This window comes from Micrasema longulum, unplaced genomic scaffold, assembly GCF_059751315.1.
Source record: "Micrasema longulum isolate JH-2025_06_02 unplaced genomic scaffold, ASM5975131v1 h1tg001264l, whole genome shotgun sequence".
Lineage (NCBI taxonomy): Eukaryota > Metazoa > Arthropoda > Insecta > Trichoptera > Brachycentridae > Micrasema > Micrasema longulum.
Genome location: NW_028278451.1, coordinates 549,659 through 568,863, shown reverse-complemented (window position 1 = coordinate 568,863; position 19,205 = coordinate 549,659). Strand labels below are relative to the sequence as shown.

General features: G+C 32.0%; 1 protein-coding gene and 1 long non-coding RNA gene across 18 annotated transcripts in view; one reads left to right on the top strand and one right to left on the bottom strand.

Annotated features, from left to right (window-relative positions):
- The window catches only part of LOC148276174 (uncharacterized), a 164,157-nt gene that overhangs the window by 24,878 nt on the left and 120,074 nt on the right, over positions 1-19,205 (top strand). The gene's annotated exons all lie outside the window — the stretch shown is intronic.
- Positions 1-19,205, bottom strand: part of NfI (Nuclear factor I) — a 55,420-nt gene that overhangs the window by 10,248 nt on the left and 25,967 nt on the right. For 2 of the 17 annotated variants that reach the window (XM_088234641.1, XM_088234645.1), the window contains exons 2-7: positions 5,967-6,122; positions 3,392-3,583; positions 2,936-3,143; positions 2,034-2,105; positions 1,212-1,307; positions 326-535 (exon numbers count right to left, since the gene is read on the bottom strand). In XM_088234641.1, coding sequence (XP_088090767.1) covers positions 326-535; positions 1,212-1,307; positions 2,034-2,105; positions 2,936-3,143; positions 3,392-3,583; positions 5,967-6,122 — 934 coding nt within the window. The remainder of the gene's footprint in view (positions 1-325; positions 536-1,211; positions 1,308-2,033; positions 2,106-2,935; positions 3,144-3,391; positions 3,584-5,966; positions 6,123-19,205) is intronic. The other 15 variants (XM_088234642.1, XM_088234646.1, XM_088234644.1 and 12 more) reach the window with 10 other exon arrangements.

The window sequence follows — 19,205 nt, the reverse complement described above, 5'->3', positions numbered from 1 at the left end:
ACAATTTTCAATAAATATGTTAGAAAATGCAATAAAACTAGCACAGTCATGCAAGTAACAGCAATGCATACAGTGAAACATTGATCAAAAAATCAAGAAGTTAATTTTGTATCACGCAAGATTCGATGCAAATGATAAACAAGCACATAAATCCTAATTTACTTTTGAAACTCGAATTTTTGAAGAATATAACCAGTAATCCAATAATTATCAAAATAAATATGATGATTGATGTTTGATGAAACTAAAATAGATAAGAGACTAAATATGTCAATGCCGGTATAAATAAAACTTTAAAGATAGTAGAAAATACAGATGTAGATACCGCAATACTCACTGAAGCAGCCGCCCACAAGCATTGTTTGAGGAGTGGCTCTATCTGCGGCGGAGTCAAACCCTGAAGGAGGAGCAGTTGGCTGAGGAGCCGGGCTTCCATATCCACCGCAGTAGTACCCTCCTTGCTCCAGCTTGATGGAGCCAGATCCTCCGCCACTTCCACCGCCATCGTCTCCAGTCTCCTGGAGTATGGACGCTGCTGGGATACAGGCACAAGGTCAACATATTGATCTATTGAAAACCAATGGTTTTAAAGTTTTTTTAAAGCTTACATAATCTTATCTAATTCTGAGTTTTTAAAATTAAATAATAAAGGGATTGATTCCATTTATCTTGTTTACAACTACAAATCAAGGTTTTGCATCAAATTTACAATTTTCCAACACATAAGGGTTTTGCTGTTAAAAAAATCAGTGCGCTGTTAAAAACCACATAAATGCATCCAGAGCTTAATTACAAATCATTAAACCACTCAGTAGATTTATTTTACGTCAATTTCAAATTGAACGCTCAACAAAATATTCGTAATGGAAAGTCAATTTAATGCCAGAGTGAGTATGCTGCCGTTTTGGTGAAATGATGAAAGTTAATAAGTCTGTTAAAGTTTAAAGCTGACAGAGAGTTTTTCAAGGAAATGGGAAAACTTAATAATGTAATGGAAAAGCAAAAGGATTGGAAATTGAAGGAAAGGATTCTCGAAATAATAATTAGAAGACAAAAAACTTTGATTTTTTTTCGTAAAACAAGAATGTAACTCATCATCAGGCCTTAACATTTCTTTACATTTTAAAATTTTGATACCTCTAATACAGTGAGCAATGTGTTCAGCGTATAATTTGAGTCTAAAAATAAATAAATGTTGCCATATCGATCACCTTTAGATATTTTCCACAGCTCCCTTGAGGAAAAGACGCCGGTGGCCATGATGATGTCGTTGCAGATGACGCCATTGTACGGATTGTGGCTGAAACCTGCAACAAGTTACGAGAAACTTCTAAAAAATATTAACACGCCGAGTTCACAGGACGGGTAAGAAACAAAGGAAGGGAGATGGATCATTAATCAGCTGTGAGAATCAAACAATCCTGAAGGTCATAATCGATAAATGAAAACTGAACACAAAGTTAGAAGTCACAAAACAATGACGATAAAAAACATTTCTAAAAACGGTCTGTGTGGTGATTTTTTTTCTAAACACAAACGATGTAATGTCTCTAAACAATGTGGTCAAAACTAGATAACGTAAAGCTAAGTTTTTTAAAAGCGTCGATTGTGTAACAAAAGCAAGAATGGAATAAAAAGGGGATACCTATTCTATTTAAGGAATACGATCTTTCATTCGGTGCAAAAATGAACACTTTATGGAAAAATCGGTTTAAGTGCGAAATATCAACACCGAAAACTGGTCTTTTTGTTTTCTGGACTAGATGCATCACACTGTTTCGGAGGATGTATGATTTTCTTAACCTACAGAATAGTAAACAACGAAATAAACACATTTAGATAAAACACACAATAAAACAAACAACACAGCGATTCGTGCAAACAATAACATCGAGTAACATCAAAACATGCTTCAAGACTAAACAGTTGATGCTGGATTTACTGTCAAAGGTGCAAAGAGTTAGTATGAGCTCAAACTCGAGGAAACACCAAGAAAACACTGAAACATCGCCATGCCACGATCACAGTTTTACCTTTGTTTTTCCCGTCACTATCGTGATCTTTGTTTTTGGATTGCGACTGGTAGTTTGTGCCACTAAGGATATCTGAAAATAACGCATTTTAAAATGAAAAAAACACCCCCCCGGTAACAACAGTTAACAATTTCAATCAGAAATGAAATCAAAAGATTGCACAAGGCATGACGTATTTTTTAAATTACGGGATAAAATATAAACTCCGTATGAACATGTTCATTTGAAACAAATTTCTATAGATATTCGCATTTCCTATATTTAATTCGAAGTTGTCCATTAAAATTTTGCTTATTTAAATAATATCATAAATTATAAAACAGTTTAGAAAAATGGAAGGTTATTTATAAGTAGAATATCAATGAGTGCAACAGTGTGTTCCTTCAATGGTAGCCTCCGTGGTGTCATAGCTAAGACACTTACCCAAGCACGGAGGTTTCCAGGTTCGATTCCTGGCGAAATCACTAATATTAAAAAATGATTTTTCTCAAGCCAGTGCTGTGATTCTGTAATTGGCCTGTTGTGGTGCAAAATAAATACAAATACAAAAACCTATTAAATTAAACTAAAGTTTCTGGTTATGTTTTGTTATTATAAAAACTTAGCATAAATTTAACTCTACCAAACGCTATATTTATCGTTTTAAAATAAAATAGAATTCAGTGGATGAGTGATCAATTATGGCTTATGTATTTCGTCTTAAAACTCGGTTTAAGTAAAATTTTAAAGAAAAATATCAATTGAAAAGCAAAAATATTTGACTTAACTGTGTTAATGAATAAATTTTGTTTTTAACTTTAAAAGGGAACAGATAATAATATCCAAAAGGAATTGAACTGAATGTGATCTATTTTTAGTTCATAACGTCTACTCGATCTAGGCAAAATATCAAAGGGATCGACCGATGGGTATGCGATAGTCTTCACCATAGCTGTTGATGAAGTTGGCGAGGTACAGGTCAAGCTCCCGGACTGAGACGTTGATATGGTAGGGGTTCACGCATAGTCCTGGCTGCGTACATTCGGGGTTCTTCTCCAAGCGCTCACCGTCCGTACTCTCGAGGGGGATTGCTTTGAACAGAATAACCATAACCAAGTCCAGTCGCCAGACCTGAAAAAATGTACAATTTAAGAATAAAATTTACAAGTGTTTTAGTAGTATTTTCATTTTATCTTGATTTAAAAGCGATCTTAAATTTATCTTCGTTTCGGTGGCTTCGTGGTGTAATTATTACTACAGTGTTTCTGCTCATCAGCATTTTACTTTATGTATATTTAAAAGCACTATGGGCGGAAAAAAAATTAATCACTTTATTAAAACATCACTTAGTAATTATTGTTGAGTTTTGTAAATATTACCTTATCTGCTTGTCTTAAACAATCGATTCTTCTCATTTTCCCCTTCTGGTCAGGATTGGACAGGACACATACTGCGGGCCTCTTTCCCGTTATTGACAGAACAAAGTCTTCTCTACAATCTTGTGTTATGTCCTTCCGCAACTTGCCCAATAGACGAGAGGCCCATTTTTGTTTTACCTCTGCCTTTTCATTCTGAAAAATAATGCAAAAAAGTTTAGTTATCATCAAGGTATCCTTTTTAATTAAAAAAATATGCATTATTGATTTCTTTGCTGAAGAAATCGGTGATTTATGTTTTACTAGATCATTAATTGTAGCGTATTTGAATCATTTTTCATTTTTTCTATCAGGAGGGTCACACTTTGTGAGCTCCGCAAGGGAAAGTTGTAAAGACCCAAAGTTGTTTTTTTCTAGCAGTTAATCTGTAATATGTGTCGTATATCGTTCGATACCTATGTATACGATGTACTGACTCTGACAGTAAGGTCCGCTAAAATGCTGGATATATTTGAAAGGAGAGTTCTTCGCCGAATCTGTTGTCCCGTGAAAGATGGAGATGAGCGGCGCATTAGACAAAATGCCAGATTGTACAGCATATATGAAGCCCAACCTATCAACCCACATAAAACTGCTCAGGTTGAGATGGGCTGGACACGTACAAAGAATGGCTGATGCGCGAGTAACTAAGAGAGTCATGACTGGACTTCCAGGGGGTAAAAGAAGGATTAAAGGCCAAGACTGAGGGGGAAGGATGAAGTAAAAAAAGATGCAGCACAGCTTCTACAAGTTGCCAATTGGAAAATGGCTGCTGAGGACAGGCGGAGTTAGGGGCAAAAGTTGAAGGAGGCCAAGGCTCGATTTGGGCTGTAGCGTCATTGAAGAAATTGCGTTATTTTTAAATGTTTCTAACGGAGATTTTTTTTAAATATGCAAGTTACAGTTATTAGTAAAAAAGTGATTTTATGTAGAGAAGCAATGAAGCATCTTTTCCTATTGATTAAAACATTGTTGACGATGTGGACAAAAAATTTTCAAACTTTAAGGAAGACAATTTTAAAACTTTTTAAAATTATCGCATTAAACAAAACATCAAAAAGTGCCTTTGGTGTAAAGTCTCATTTTTACTCTTACATGTGCCAGATGGTGCATAAGGCACTGTGTTATAGCACTAATTGCATCGTGCTTTGATCATTTGTTAAGTATTTCGCTTTAGATTATAAAATCAAGTCAATTCTAGTCAAGTTCTACCAATGAATAAAATTTCTCGCCTACAGTCTGTATTAAATACCGCAGCGAGACTTATTTTCGGAATCTCTAAGTTCAATCATATCATTCCGCTATTTCGGGAATTACACTGGCTACGTTTTCCACAGAGGGTGGAATACAAACTCTGTTGACTTATGTATAAGTCACTGCACAACTCTGCTCCAGAACATCTAAGGGAATTCTACATTCCAGATGAACTAGCTGACAGACGTCTTACGCTAAGTTCACCTACACCTTCGTCGAAAGGAAAAGTTATTATACCTCTACGCAAACAGCGCTCTAAATTCGGGAAACGCGCATTTGCGATCGCAGGCCCTACGGCATGCAATGCTCTCCCAGCAGAGGTGCGAAACTGTGGGAGTGAAGTGATGTTTCGGAAAAAACTTAAAACCCACTTGTTCTCTAAATCATTTGAATAAATCCTTAGCATGTGGTGACAAAGTACATTGTTTTCCTTAAATTAAAAAGTTAAAATTAAATTGATATCTTTACATAATCACTTTGTAAAGCGCCTTTGAGGTATTCTATAAGTTATTCATAATAGAGCTGTCGATTAATGGAATTATTGACGTCATCTCTCCATAATTTATTTACTATGCAATGGGTATCGCAAATCCGTCTAACTTCTTGACTCTAGATTCTGCCTCTTTTGGGTTCCCTGCCATTGCCTTTATCACTTTCATCTCTGACGTTCTGAGCAGTTATTTGGTTTTTCTATTTAGTTTTTATATTAAGTTTTTCTACTTGATTTTTCGTATTTTTTCTTTTTTTCTTTTCTCTATCTATCCTCGCCTCTGTTGTATACACCATGATTTGGTCTGACACACGTTTTGTATATCCGAATTATGTTTCCAATAATCATGTGTTCATTGTACTATACGACATTTCTTAGGCATCCAGATGTTTACTAACTGAGATGGATATGTTCTCATCATCACTATGGCAGCATCATCTGCATGGCTTGTGATGTTAATGACCTTATCTCCCTTAGTATATTCACTACTTTTTTTTATTCTTAAAAGCGTTTTTTCATATATATTTATTCTGCTTGTGAAAGAAAAGATTTTAGGCGTATGTATTGTTGTTGTATATTTAGTTATAAAGGTGCTAAACTTGCTTTGTTTCTTTGTTGTTCTCAATATGTGTTATTTTCTAAATGCTAATATTATTTATGTCCCGAATTGAGTTGTTGTAACTCCTGGGAATGTAATTCAACGTATTATACTTGAAAAATACTTTGTATTATATGATTTATAAATTAAAAAATGAAAAGATAAATAATAATAATTAATTTCAATAGCAAATTTACCTGCAGTTCATACTTCGTGTGTCGTTCTTCCTCGAGGGACATCCGTTTTTCATGTTTTTTGAAGTATTTTCTCTTGGCCGCTTGTAAGTTGAACCAAGTATACGAAAAGGACTTTACAAAGGGCATCAAAGCCTCGATGAATGGATGGAATTCATCCTGAAAACAAAATCAAACCCCATCGTCTTAATAAAACACCATTGCGGAACGACCAACAAAAAGTCTTCTGATCGGACCAGCACTTACACCACTTTATTTTTCACTTCAAACTTAAATTCTTTAAGAATTATGTTACAACGGAGATAGATAATTTAAGCTAAGGAAATATGGAAGTTCTTACAGGCGTTGCGTAGTTGGAGAAATAATTCATTTAGCTACATATTTAACTGAACTATGAACTAAAAACTATTAAAAATAATATATCAATAAATAAATTTAAAGTTAATCTAAAGAAATTTTTTGAACTCGTGTAAAAACAACTTTAAATTTTAATTAGTATGAATGAATAATTGTTTTATGTTTTTTCTTTATAAATCCTATGTTTTTTTTTTTTTTTTCATGTACTCGTATTTAAAATTATATAAACTCTTTTAAATAAACAACTAAAACAGTTTAAGTCACTCTCCAAGCACAAGAGTTAGTTTCTTTTTTTTGAGAGTTACAGTGATAACATTTACTAGATGTATAAAAGTAGATATGTTTAGAATTTTACAAAAACATGTACTTTTTATGAAATTTATGAATAAAAATTTTAAAATAAAAAAAACTTTATTTTAATTTGGCCAGGTATGGCCAAAGAACACTTCATTATGCAATTACTCAAATTTTAAATAAGATTTCTAAAATGATTTTGACAAAGCTTTTAAGAAAAAAATAATTAAATGGTTAATGTGTAACAAAACTTTATATTGATAATCATTTAATGTCATCTATTTTAGTTTTTGTAAATAAATTTTGTGTTGAAATTAGTATACTTTTAGTTCTAAATAATGTTTATATTACTTTTTAAATTAATATAATTTCTCTAACGTTTCTCTTTGTAAAGGAAAAATAAGAAACCTGCTGTCAAGCCGGTTTCGCGGTTTAGTGGGTTTCATTATTTTTCCTTTTATATTTTCTGTTTATGTTTTACCTTCTTTAATAAAAATATATTTAAAAAAAACCTCACAAAAATTAACATTGAACGCGCCACCCGCATACTTGGATCCATTTGAGAAGTTGTGTGGCCTCTTTTCAGATCCGCACATCGCAAAAACATTTTTTTAAAGCTTTAATAAACGGTAAATTACATTTTTTAATTCATATCTTCGTTGACAAAAGATTTGCGTTTTCTTAGAATTTACATTTACTGCTTTCAATACCATCGGTGCACCTCAGTATACATAGTCAATTTGTCTTTCACCCTAACTCAAATTTTCCCAATTCCGACAGCAATAGGGTGTGTTAGATTGTTCCTGAGATATCTCTGCATGAGAGAGTGCGGGTATTATCCTCGGCTCTACCCGACCGATTTTCTCCAGGGTATGCATGGCTACAACAGTTTAGAGAATAGAAGGAATGTGTATTTGACTACACATTTTTGTCGATTGTTGCGCGGTATGATCGATAATTCTGAAATTATGATGAGCATTGGTTTGTATGTTCCCGATAATTACCTAAGATAGCGTCAGCATAAATTGTTTCATATTCCGATATACAGGACCACCCTACCGTTGGAAGGCTACAGCTATGCCAAACAACAACGCTGGATATTGATCTGTTCCATATATCCGAAGGGGTTTTCCGAAACAGGATTCTCCCACTACTTTGACATGAGTCTCTTTCATGTATTTTATTCTTTTTTGTAATATGTACGTATTAAATATATGTTTTTTATGTACATGTTATATTTAAAATAAATGAATTGAATTGAATTGAATTAGCTTGTTGGTAAAACATAAAAGAATTGAAAAATTTAGATGTTCAAACATAAACAAAATAGTGAATGTTACACCGTGTGTAAAGTGGCCACTTAAACCAGCCAAAACCAGATCGTAAGCCTTGTAAACGGCTGGACTTTATATGCCATTTTAATTTTACATTTCTTAAAATAAAATAAAAAATTGTGTTCTGATGATTTCTCGAAAAAATTTCAACGAGTTGTAAATATTTAAATTGGTTGCAACAGAGAGGGGACATTTTTTAGCAAGGGAATATGGAAGTCTAGGTATTTACAAGGCTTTTGACCTGTCATTGGCTGGTTTAAGTAGCCACTTCACATACTGTGTACAACATTCACCATTCTGTCTGTGTTTTAACATCCACATTTCCTCAACTCTTCCATCTGTCTACTTTTGTGAAGTAAAAGAGCTGGATCCTTTATGATGTGGGTGAGATTCATCCGGCTGAGCAAATTCTTTTTTTTTTTTAAATCAAATATTTGCGCTCTTATAATTTACCCAAATATTTTAATTTTCGTGGCCATTTTCAACGATTTGTGAATAATATCTTATTGGAAAATGGATATCAAGTTTGGGTAGAGTGCGGCTCGGACCTGGGACCTCTGATCCGTGAGTCCGCAACACTAGCCACGGGACCACAACCTGATTCTAGGCTATTCACCTACTAGGCAACGCCTGAAAACAATTTTCCAATTTTTACACTTCTGCTTTTGCCAATTCAACAATGTTTTGAGTATGTCTAAATGCTTGCAGACTGGCTGCATTTCCTCCCTGAGACGGAGAGGGAAAACACTTATGAGAAGGGAATATGGAAGCCCAGGCATTTACAGGGCTTATGACTTGTCATTGGCTGGTTTAAGTGGCCACTTTACACACTGTAACACTCACCATTCTGCCTTTGTTTAAAAATCCACATTTGGACATACTCAAAACATGGTTGAATGACTTACTTATCAATCAATTTGCGGTAGATGGGATTCTTTTTTAAAAAAATTAATATTCTATTTACCATAGTCAAATAAGTTAGGCAAGTCCATTTGACTTTAGTAAAAAAATACAAAGATTTTGTAACATAACAAAATTTTGTGACTTCAAAAATACTTTTTGAAACTGTTAAATGAAACATTTGTCAGTGTGTAATAAGTTTATGTTCCTTTAATTATGTTTATTTTATTATAATATCAACATTTTTAATTGGTCAACGTTATTATGGAAAATCCCTCTACTCCACTCCTCCACTCTATTTCCTCATCCCTTAACCTTCTTACAAGCTCTTTTTTTTTCTCATGTCTTGTAATATAATATATTGTTCTCTGCACTGTGTAACATGTTGTCTCATTATATTTGTGAAAAACTTTAACTACATGTATGTACTATTTATTATATTTTGTATTCTTATATAACAACTGTTGTTTTTCCTTAATAAATAAAAAAAAAAAAATAATAAGTAGAAGGAAAGTGTGGCAAAAAATCTTGTGTAAACTTCGTAGAGTCATATCAGCTTGCCGCCACATATCCCAGACTGCATGTGAGAACTTAAGCTTTTTGAGAGTACCCACATACATTACCCACAAAATTGCTCGTAGCGAACGAGAATAGATGCTCAAAAGGCCCGCCCTCTAATCCGGTAGGCATCTTTGCATTTAATTTTTAAAAAAATATTTTTTAATATTGTTGATTCTCCTTCAAACAGCTGGGTATCCTAATCAATCTTCCCGTCGTCGTTCAAAAAGTTCTTTTTACTCTTTCTATAAATACCAAATGAAGCTTCTCGCTACTATCTGATATACAGATCTAGTGTCTTCCTTAAATAATTTCGAGGCTTTTAACAAGCACTAATTTCGGCAAACTGATCATATCCTATTAATGGTATAACATTTTAAAACACACTAAACGTAAATATATTTATATCTTCTCACATAAAATTGAACGATGAACGTTCACCAACAAGCTACAAAAAGTGGCTTGGTGGGATTTTAGTTTTAGTAAAAATATAACAAGTGAATTTTTTTTAAATTGTAAAAATGTATAATTATGCTATTAAATCAAATAAATCAAAATCAACGATGAAATATTATCATCTGTGTCTAGTATACGAGATTTGGGTATTACACTTGACACTAAACTTTCTTTTACAATTCAAATTGAACATGCAATCAATTAATCCTTGAAACTTCTTGGGTTTATTAACAGAAGCACAGCTGACTTCAAAAATATCAATCCCCTAAAACTTGTTCTGTTCCCTAGTTCGCCCGCACCTAGAGTATTTCTCTGTTATCTGGTCTCCATATTATGATGTTCACATCAAGAATATTGAATCAGTTCAACATCAATTTTAAAAAAAGATAGGCTGGAGGTTGGGCTTATCCAGAGACCTATATACGTATAATGCGTTAGAAACTACCTTGAATATATCTTCTGTTCAAGACTGCCGAAATAAATCCGACCTTATAGTCCTATTTAAAGTTCTCAACTCACTCTTTGATGCACCTGAACTACTGAGCTCAATAAAATTAAATATCCCAACTAGAAACCTCAGACGAAACTTACTCTTTCATACCAATAACCATAGAACTAACTATGGTTTTAATTCCCCTATAAACAGAATTCTTAGGCCTGCCAACAAACATACCAGTCTTGATTTCTTTGATAATAATGTGTCTTCTTTCAAACGATCACTGAATTAAATTCAATTATAAACACCTCTCTCCCGCTTCCACTCCCACAAAGTCTACTTTAAACCATTGAATCTTTCTAATTTTGTTATAATAATTTTCTATGCATAAATGTGTCCATAAAAATTCTCATTAGGCGTATATATAAATAAATAAATAAAAGCAACATGGGTGTTTGAATATAAGTGAACGAACTCCTTCACAGTCTGTATAAAGTGGTGTAATATTTGCTGGTCCGACCAGAACTCAACAAATGCATAGCTGGTCCATTAATAACCATGTGGCTTAAACCAACATCCAAACATTAATGCTAACATCAAACTACAGTGCTAAAAGATGCAACATCAAATAAAGTGTGCTGAAAATCAAAAATACATAATTAAATATTTTACGGGTGTTGAAAGTTCGTCAAAGCATTATTATTGTTTAATATTAGTATAAACATTCAAAATAATTAAGATTGTGTGCTTCGTAGTCCATGATCGATGACACACACACGTGCTCAATAATTTCACCTGAAATATTAAGACGACGACCGACGAAGCAAGTCAGCGTTTTCCATTAAATTAAATTCATCACATTCTGCAAAACACGAGATCAACGTCCTGCGGTACATTAACATTGTCCCTACCGTAGAGATATAAAAAACAAAGGAACGTGACCTATAAAGAGATCGTATCCTATAAAAAGTTTATATTAGAAGCACTAACTTTGTGGTTATTTATTATAATAAAATAAATAAAACAACTTTGTTCTTAACAAATAATTTTTATTTTCCACCGACCGGTTTCAAAGCAAACAAGCTTCTTCGTCAAGGTTTACGTAACTAATGAATTGATTCCTTTTTCTAAATATTTTTATCATGTTCACTAAATACTACACGTGGACCCAAGTCGGTTTTTCCTTACACGGGTGGTAATTTGATATCATTATTTTCGAAGTTAGACAGGAGAGGGCTAAAAGAAATATTGTTTATTTGGTTATTAATTATTGTATTTATTTTTTTATTATTTTTTTGGGGCCTTTATTTTATTTAAAATTGCAAAAAAAATGTATTTCCCTATTCTTCCATTCTTAAATAGGTTAAACTTTGTGAAGTATAAAAACTGAAACCTTTATTGATGCGAGTGATATTCTGACCAAATTATTTCACCTACGTACTGGAAATATTTTTCAATTTGTATGCTTTTTCTTGGACCAGGATCGCAATTATAAACGCTAGCTTCATCGGTACATGTCGAGACGGTTTAAAGTAAAATCGAATTTATGAACGAAAATGTGTATTTGTAAGAAAATTTAAGATATCTGCATTGGTTACCTGCGACTGAAAATATTTGGCGAAAAAAATTAAAACACATTCAATTTTTAAACAGATATGTTAATTTTACTTTGTAGATAAAATTGCAGAGAAATGTTAACTTTCAATTGAAATACTTGACCTGCAGGGCCGCGATTATGAACGGCTGTCTTCATCGGTATATACTTAGACGGTAAAAACTAATATCGATATTTATGTACGAAATCGTATATATTTGTAGGAAAATTCAAAGTGTCTTTGTGTTTCATACAGAAAACTTAATTTATTCTTTGAAGATAAAATTGAAGATAAATTTTCACTTCCGATCAGAATACGTACCCAGGGTATTTGATAAGGGAATATGGAAATCTGGGCATTTACAGGGTTTATGTCCGTACCCTGTTAGATTAAAGATATAACGTATACAAACATTCTGCAATCATTTCAACTTGTCAAGCAATTCAGAGTAAGCATCCGGATAACATACATCGGCATAATCAAGAAGTGGAAGAAGTAAGCTCTGGACTAATGTTCGCATAACATTAATTGGCAAGAAATTCTGCAATATTTTAAGTGAGTGCAAACTGCCATACAGCTTACGACTAACTTCGTTAACCTGATCGTGCCACCCTAAATACGTATGTATGATTATACCTATGTTTTTGACTGAAGTCATGAATGAAATTTCTGTGCCATCTATTTTGAAAAGAGGAAGTGTGGGGAAATTCACTTTTGAATGCATTTGTGTACAACCAACAAGTTTTTGTTGGATTTGTGTAAAGTCATTTTTTTGTCCATGATGAGATGTGCTCGAGTGCAAGTGACATGATACATTATGCATCGTTTTACCACACATTCGCCTGAGGGGTCGCATTTCGACAGCATTTAACCTACTTTCATCATTTTTTCCTATTCTATACTTCGCTTTCATCCGTTAGGGTTGGCACTAGAACTCCTTTCATAACTGCTAGTTTTGCCTCCTGCGACAAACATTTGTTTGCCAAAGTAGATTTCAGTGCATCGTTCACACTGATCCCGGGACTTTCTATTTCTTTAAAAGTATATATCGTGGGCATACAAGAGAGATTGACCAATTGACAAAATCAATAATTTTCAGAGGAGCCATTTTAGTATTTTTCTAGAGTTCAATTGCTTCTCAAAGATCAGATTTTTCAAGTAGGTGGTTGGTGATTATACATTATATGTACGGTACTTTTAACTTTAATGTAAAGTATAAACGTATTTCAAAAACATTGTCACAAAAATATTAAAATAAAATAAAAAATGAAAAACTTAGTCAAATTTGCCTGTAAAACTTTGCAGATAATCATTTTTGTTTCATTCATTGAGGGAGGTAGTATTTTATTTTAATTTATTTTATTTTATAACTATAAATTAAGTTTTTGGGATTTTCAAATATTTATAAAGGTTAAATAAACACAGAAATATAAAATAAATTAAAAAGAACAAAAAATTAAGAAGTGTTACGTAATTATCTAAAGAATAAATTTTATTGATTAACTTTTTATTAAAAAAAACACTTCTGTCAAATACAAAACGTAAACTAACTTACTAACTACTAACTCTTTACTGGTGACATCTACCTACAAGTAAAATTGACTAACTGTTACTTGGTCAGTTTTACTTGTCAAAAATCTGTGAGCTTCTATCAAATGGTCACATATTTTGAAAAACTAATTTTTTTGGGAGTGTCGGATCGACTTGGCATTTTTACCAGTCAAGCATTATGCTAATACGATGCCAAAAAGTCAATAATCTCAATTTCGACATTTTTGCGAATGGTCACTTTTACTTGTATAACCACGATATATATATTTTACTTCATTGAGGATTGAATAAAACTGCAAACTTCTCATTGTTACGACAGTAGATATCTATCGACTATTTTATCAATAATGTAATCGACTAGGCGTAGGGTGCGTGTCCAATGTCTTGAATTTTTGTTGTTATGGCATGAGCCAGTAGCCTTGACCCTGAACCACTCCTGCCATTCACCCCGGTGATGAGAATATTCCTGGCAAGATGTCCGCAGGCGACATTGCCAAACTGATGTAGTTCCAAAATTTCTCCTCGTTTTCCTGGATGTGTGACAATTTTTCCGCGCGGCAACAGAGCGTTGCCACCGGCCGCAGGTTGTTGACGAATCAACTTTAACGAATACAAGGATGCTTGTAAATACATGTCTAAATTCCGATAATATTGTATTGAGTTTGGATGGATGTGTCAAAAACGTAAAAATTAACACGCCAGTAGCTCAATCACAAATAACTATCCACGGTCTTAAAAACATGCTAAGCATTTGAGCGATCATAATGTGTAATAAGAAATAAAATTTATATATTTATTTATTAACGGACATTGTCCATGTATACAATTGAACGGGTTTAAATATTATAATAAAAGAATAGTTTAAAACATTTTTATTAAAAAAAAAAGCATTGACAAACATAAGGGACATCAAGACAAGATCTGGACTATTTATTTAGTGATCGTTTAAATCGTTGTAAACTTCAACCAAAAAAGTCCAGATTAAATTGTATTGATATTAATAACTTCCAAAACTTCCAAAAATAATTCAAGTTATGATGTTGCGCCTTGAATCCGCAGCCTATATTATGCAGGTTATGTGCAGATCTGTATGCAGGCACATTATAAATGTACACTGTATGATCAACTATAGTTGTATTATATATTATAATGTGCAACTGTGTGACCAATATTCAAAAGTAGATATATTTTGAATAATATGTATTACTTTTACATTTACATTTCTAGTAATATTATATGTTATGTATAATTTATATGTGGCAACATTTAGAATAACAATATTATGTGGAAGCCTTTAATTGGACTTTATGATATGTATTTATGGTATAATTGTATCTTATAAATTTATAAATGTCTGTTGGCTTTCCAATAAAATAAAATAAAATGAAATAAAATAAAATAAAATGAAATAAAATAAAATAAAATAAAATTAAATAATATAAAATAATATAAAATAAAATAAACTAAAATAAAATAAAATAAAATAAAATAAAATAAAATAAAATAAAATAAAATAAAATAAAATAAAATAAAATAAAATAAAATAAAATAAAATAAAATAAAATAAAATAAAATAAAATAAAATAAAATAAAATAAAATAAAATAAAATAAAATAAAATAAAATAAAATAAAATAAAATAAAATAAAATAAAATAAAATAAAATAAAATAAAATAAAATAAAATAAAATAAAATAAAATAAAATAAAATAAAATAAAATAAAATAAAATAAAAAAAAATAAAATAAAATAAAACAAAATGAAAAATGAAATGAAATGAAATGAAATGAAATGAAATGAAATGAAATGAAATGAAATGAAATGAAATGAAATGAAATGAAATGAAATGAAATGAAATGAAATGAAATGAAATGAAATGAAATGAAATGAAATAAAACAATGAACAATAATGAACATGCTATCGCAGTCATAAGTCGACGCGTGTGTAATCTCTAAGTCCAACGCTCGTGTCGGTTTGTTTTTTGTTTTCCTCGTAAATAAATACAATTCACCGGCGAAAAATCGGCGTTTACTATAAAAAATAATACGGAGCAATAGTAAGCAGTATCTTAAACAAAAAAGTGAAAATTAAATTATAATTTCTATTTTGGCTGCTTTTTTTGACAAATGCAATAAATAGCATGATAAATAATAAATAAATAAATAAAAATAGCAGTTTTTGAATATGTTTTATATTTACAGCGGTGAAATTCAAATATGTGATTGCGCAGCAGGATTATACGTCGCGAAACGTAAATATTTTGACATTTAATATAAGTTGTTCACGAATGTTCCATTATGATTGCGAATAAGAGAGAAATTGTTATCACGTCGCTTATTAGCACGTTGATAGTTATTTGTGATTGAGCTGCAGGACGAAAACCCCATGAAATCAGTACTATTTTTCTACCCAAATTCATTTCTCACTAAACAAGGAGTCAGGAGTATTATCTGAACTCTTTTGCGATAGGCAGAGAACCATCTGTTCTTCCAGTGTCAAGGACACTTTTTTTTCAAAACATTGTTTGATGCCAATATATCGCAATACTTACGTCACTCTGGTTTTACGTAGAATTTTGGCTACCGATCACGATTTTCAGGTGTATAAAAATGTGTTGTTTATTATTTTCAGATAAAAGTGGGAATTTCAAGGCATTCAAAAATGTATTATGATTATTATTATTTGTTATAGGCAGGGAGCCTTTGCTGGTGCGCCTATATCTCGTGTACTGCTTTTTGGCCAAGTTCTTTCTCATTTAAGAAAGCATTTAAACAGTTTTTTAACTGGCTAGCCAGTTCAAAAGCTCAAATAAAATTGAAATTAAAATAAAAGCGGAGTCTTGCAGAGAAAAAAAAACTGCAGGTTGAGGCAAACTTTATGAACAATGTTTCTTTACTCTAAAAACCGTAGTTCTATTTTTCATGATATAATATTTTAATCATTGTAAAATCGCTTAAAAAATTAAAAATTATGAATAACATACCTTCATTTAACATATCCATATTAAAATTTAGCTGTTTTAATATAAACTTTTGATAAAAAAGCATTTTGAACTCGACTTAGCGAACGCGAGTAAAACAACACAGAAAAATTCGTGAATTTAAAAGCATTTTGGTACTACCCCTACGGATAAATAGTATTGTTAAGTAAATTCTTTAATTATTTTTTGGAGGTTTGGACATAAGTGAACACGTTTGTTAACATATTTTTTTATATTTAAAAAAATTATGAACGCCTAGTCAGATTTGACTTTCCAACCACTGTGTGGCTGCCCGAATCGGAATGGACAACTAGGGTTGGCAATTTATTCCCATCTTTAACCACCCTGCTGAAAAATAACATTTTGACTGAGGTGGTATTTGAGACGATAGAGCTTGCAGTTATGACCCAGTAAATCGGTATTGGGCTTTAATTGATACATGTCGTGGAGGGGCGTGAATTTATGAAAAATTAATGAAAATTATATAAAAATCAATGTAAATCGATTTAATAAAATAATCATTTATTTGTTGTTTTTCATGAAAAAAGGTACTTAATGCCTTATTTTTGGTAAATAATTGTCTTAATTACACTATAATAGGCTTGTTTTTGCGATTTTATATCAATTTTCGGAAACAGAGTTTCATGTTTGCATGAAAAACTGATTAAATCGATTTGATCGGTACATGATCAGTGATCTGTAAATTCCCATCACTAGTGGCATTAGTTTGGCAGCTGTCAATTTAATCAAGCTATATTTTAAGGACTATAACTATAGGACATCACAATTTTATGCATAAAGATAATATATACAAGAAAATAACACGTAGCCTTTATGTTTCTATCTCTTAACATACAAGCTCTGGTTTTCATCGAATAAACATCATAAATTTGGCAAGTCTGCCGGGTTTCGATTAAATTACGAGTAGTTTTAACAATCATCTGACGGTAACGCACATCTCGCTACTTTACGCCCGCCTTGCCATAAACACTGCAGTTTTCCCTAAAGCTGTCATTTTTTTAGTTTGGCAACACCACAAAGTCGCCACTGCCAACTGTCACAATTCACAATACACAAAATGGCGACCCAGTGAACGGTGCGTGTGGCGCTTGAATGGAAACGCCAACAGACCATTCATCATTGATCGCTGACTCCACGCCAAATATTCCAGAAGGGAGAACTCTTGGCATGGTCAGCTGACGTTGTTGCTCGATCGCGCTTTTTTCTGTTTTATTATTTGGCCAATCTGCGGGAAACTGCAGGTTCTTGGATGTGTCACTTGGCAGCCAGACACTCCGTCTGCGATCCGGAAGAAAATAGATCGATTGGCACGTGCCAATGTTTATACAATAACTGAATTCGCATCTCACGTTATTGGGGTTTCTTTATTTTTAAACCCAAATCAACTAATCGTGAATCAACAGGTGATCGCTTTGGAGAGGATTCAAAATATTTTATCAAAGAAATTCCGAACATCGATAACACAGTTACACCAACACACACCTACGTGAGTTTATAATTTTCTATACTTTACAGTCATTACAACAAAAAAATACAACATTTACAAATAAACCAAAATTATAAAGCAATTGTGATTTTCTAAATATAACTAAATACAATGCCAAAATTTTAAAAAAAACCTTCCCGTGAAAAGCCAATCCGTATTACTATTTCCCGTGTAAAAAAATAAAATATTACAACAATAATGAAATACAACAATAGAATTAAGAATAGTCCAGAAACCGCATACGCGCATCAAACAGAAGGCGACTAAAGTACTCTTAAACGAGTAGTTTTACCTTTTGTCCCATTAGTTTCTTTATAGACGTCGCTCTGTACGCAACTCCCGATTTGAATTTAACTATGCCGTGTCGTGTTGTTTTAAAGTGTAGAAACGCTGCTGGGATCGACAAAAAACAGGATGGGATCACATTTCATGTATAAGTAGCAATTAGGTGTGTAAGTACCAAATTTTATTAATTTCAAAGTTTATTAATTCAATCACTCTTTTTAAATGATTTTTACTATTTTGTGTCAATCAATGTTTCCGCGCGTACAATAAGATTTTGAAGAAATTAATAAGCTTTTCTTCAAATATAATTATCTTACATCTTTTGTGTTGTGGTTAATCACCTCAAAGGCGCTGTACAATAAATATCCCAACACGTCTTGCAGCTACATAGCGCACTGACGGTTGGGATTCAAGTTTCTCGTTTCCAATCATAATTTGATTTAGTAACAGATAGGAGCTAGATTACATTATGTCTTGCAGCTACAGAGCGCTTGGACGGTATGAAGCCCAGCTGCCATTTACATTATTTGAAAATTGTTTTTTTTTCTGATTATTTTTCAAAATCGTTTACAAATTAGAACACAGCTATCTAACAAGATTGACATCTGTTGATGGCCTAGTAGTACCAAAATTTAAAAATAAATATGGACAACGTACGTTGGATTATATTGTTCCAAAAGTATTTAATTTGTTGCCACTTGACATGAAAACATGTTACTAAAACATGTCATTGTAAAAATAAAATTAAGTTTCTATTACGTAAGTGGTTAGTAGATAAAACGTTCCTTTATTGATTTATTATTTATGTAATATTTATGTAATACATTTCTTATATTTTTTATTTATAATTATTTTTTTACATTTATATATATATTTTTTTTTTTTTTTTTTTATCCCTCATTGAATACATTTTTGTTATTTTCTTGGGTTAACCTTTTCTTTTCTTTTATTTCTTTCTTACTTTCATATTTCATTTACATTTTTTAGAT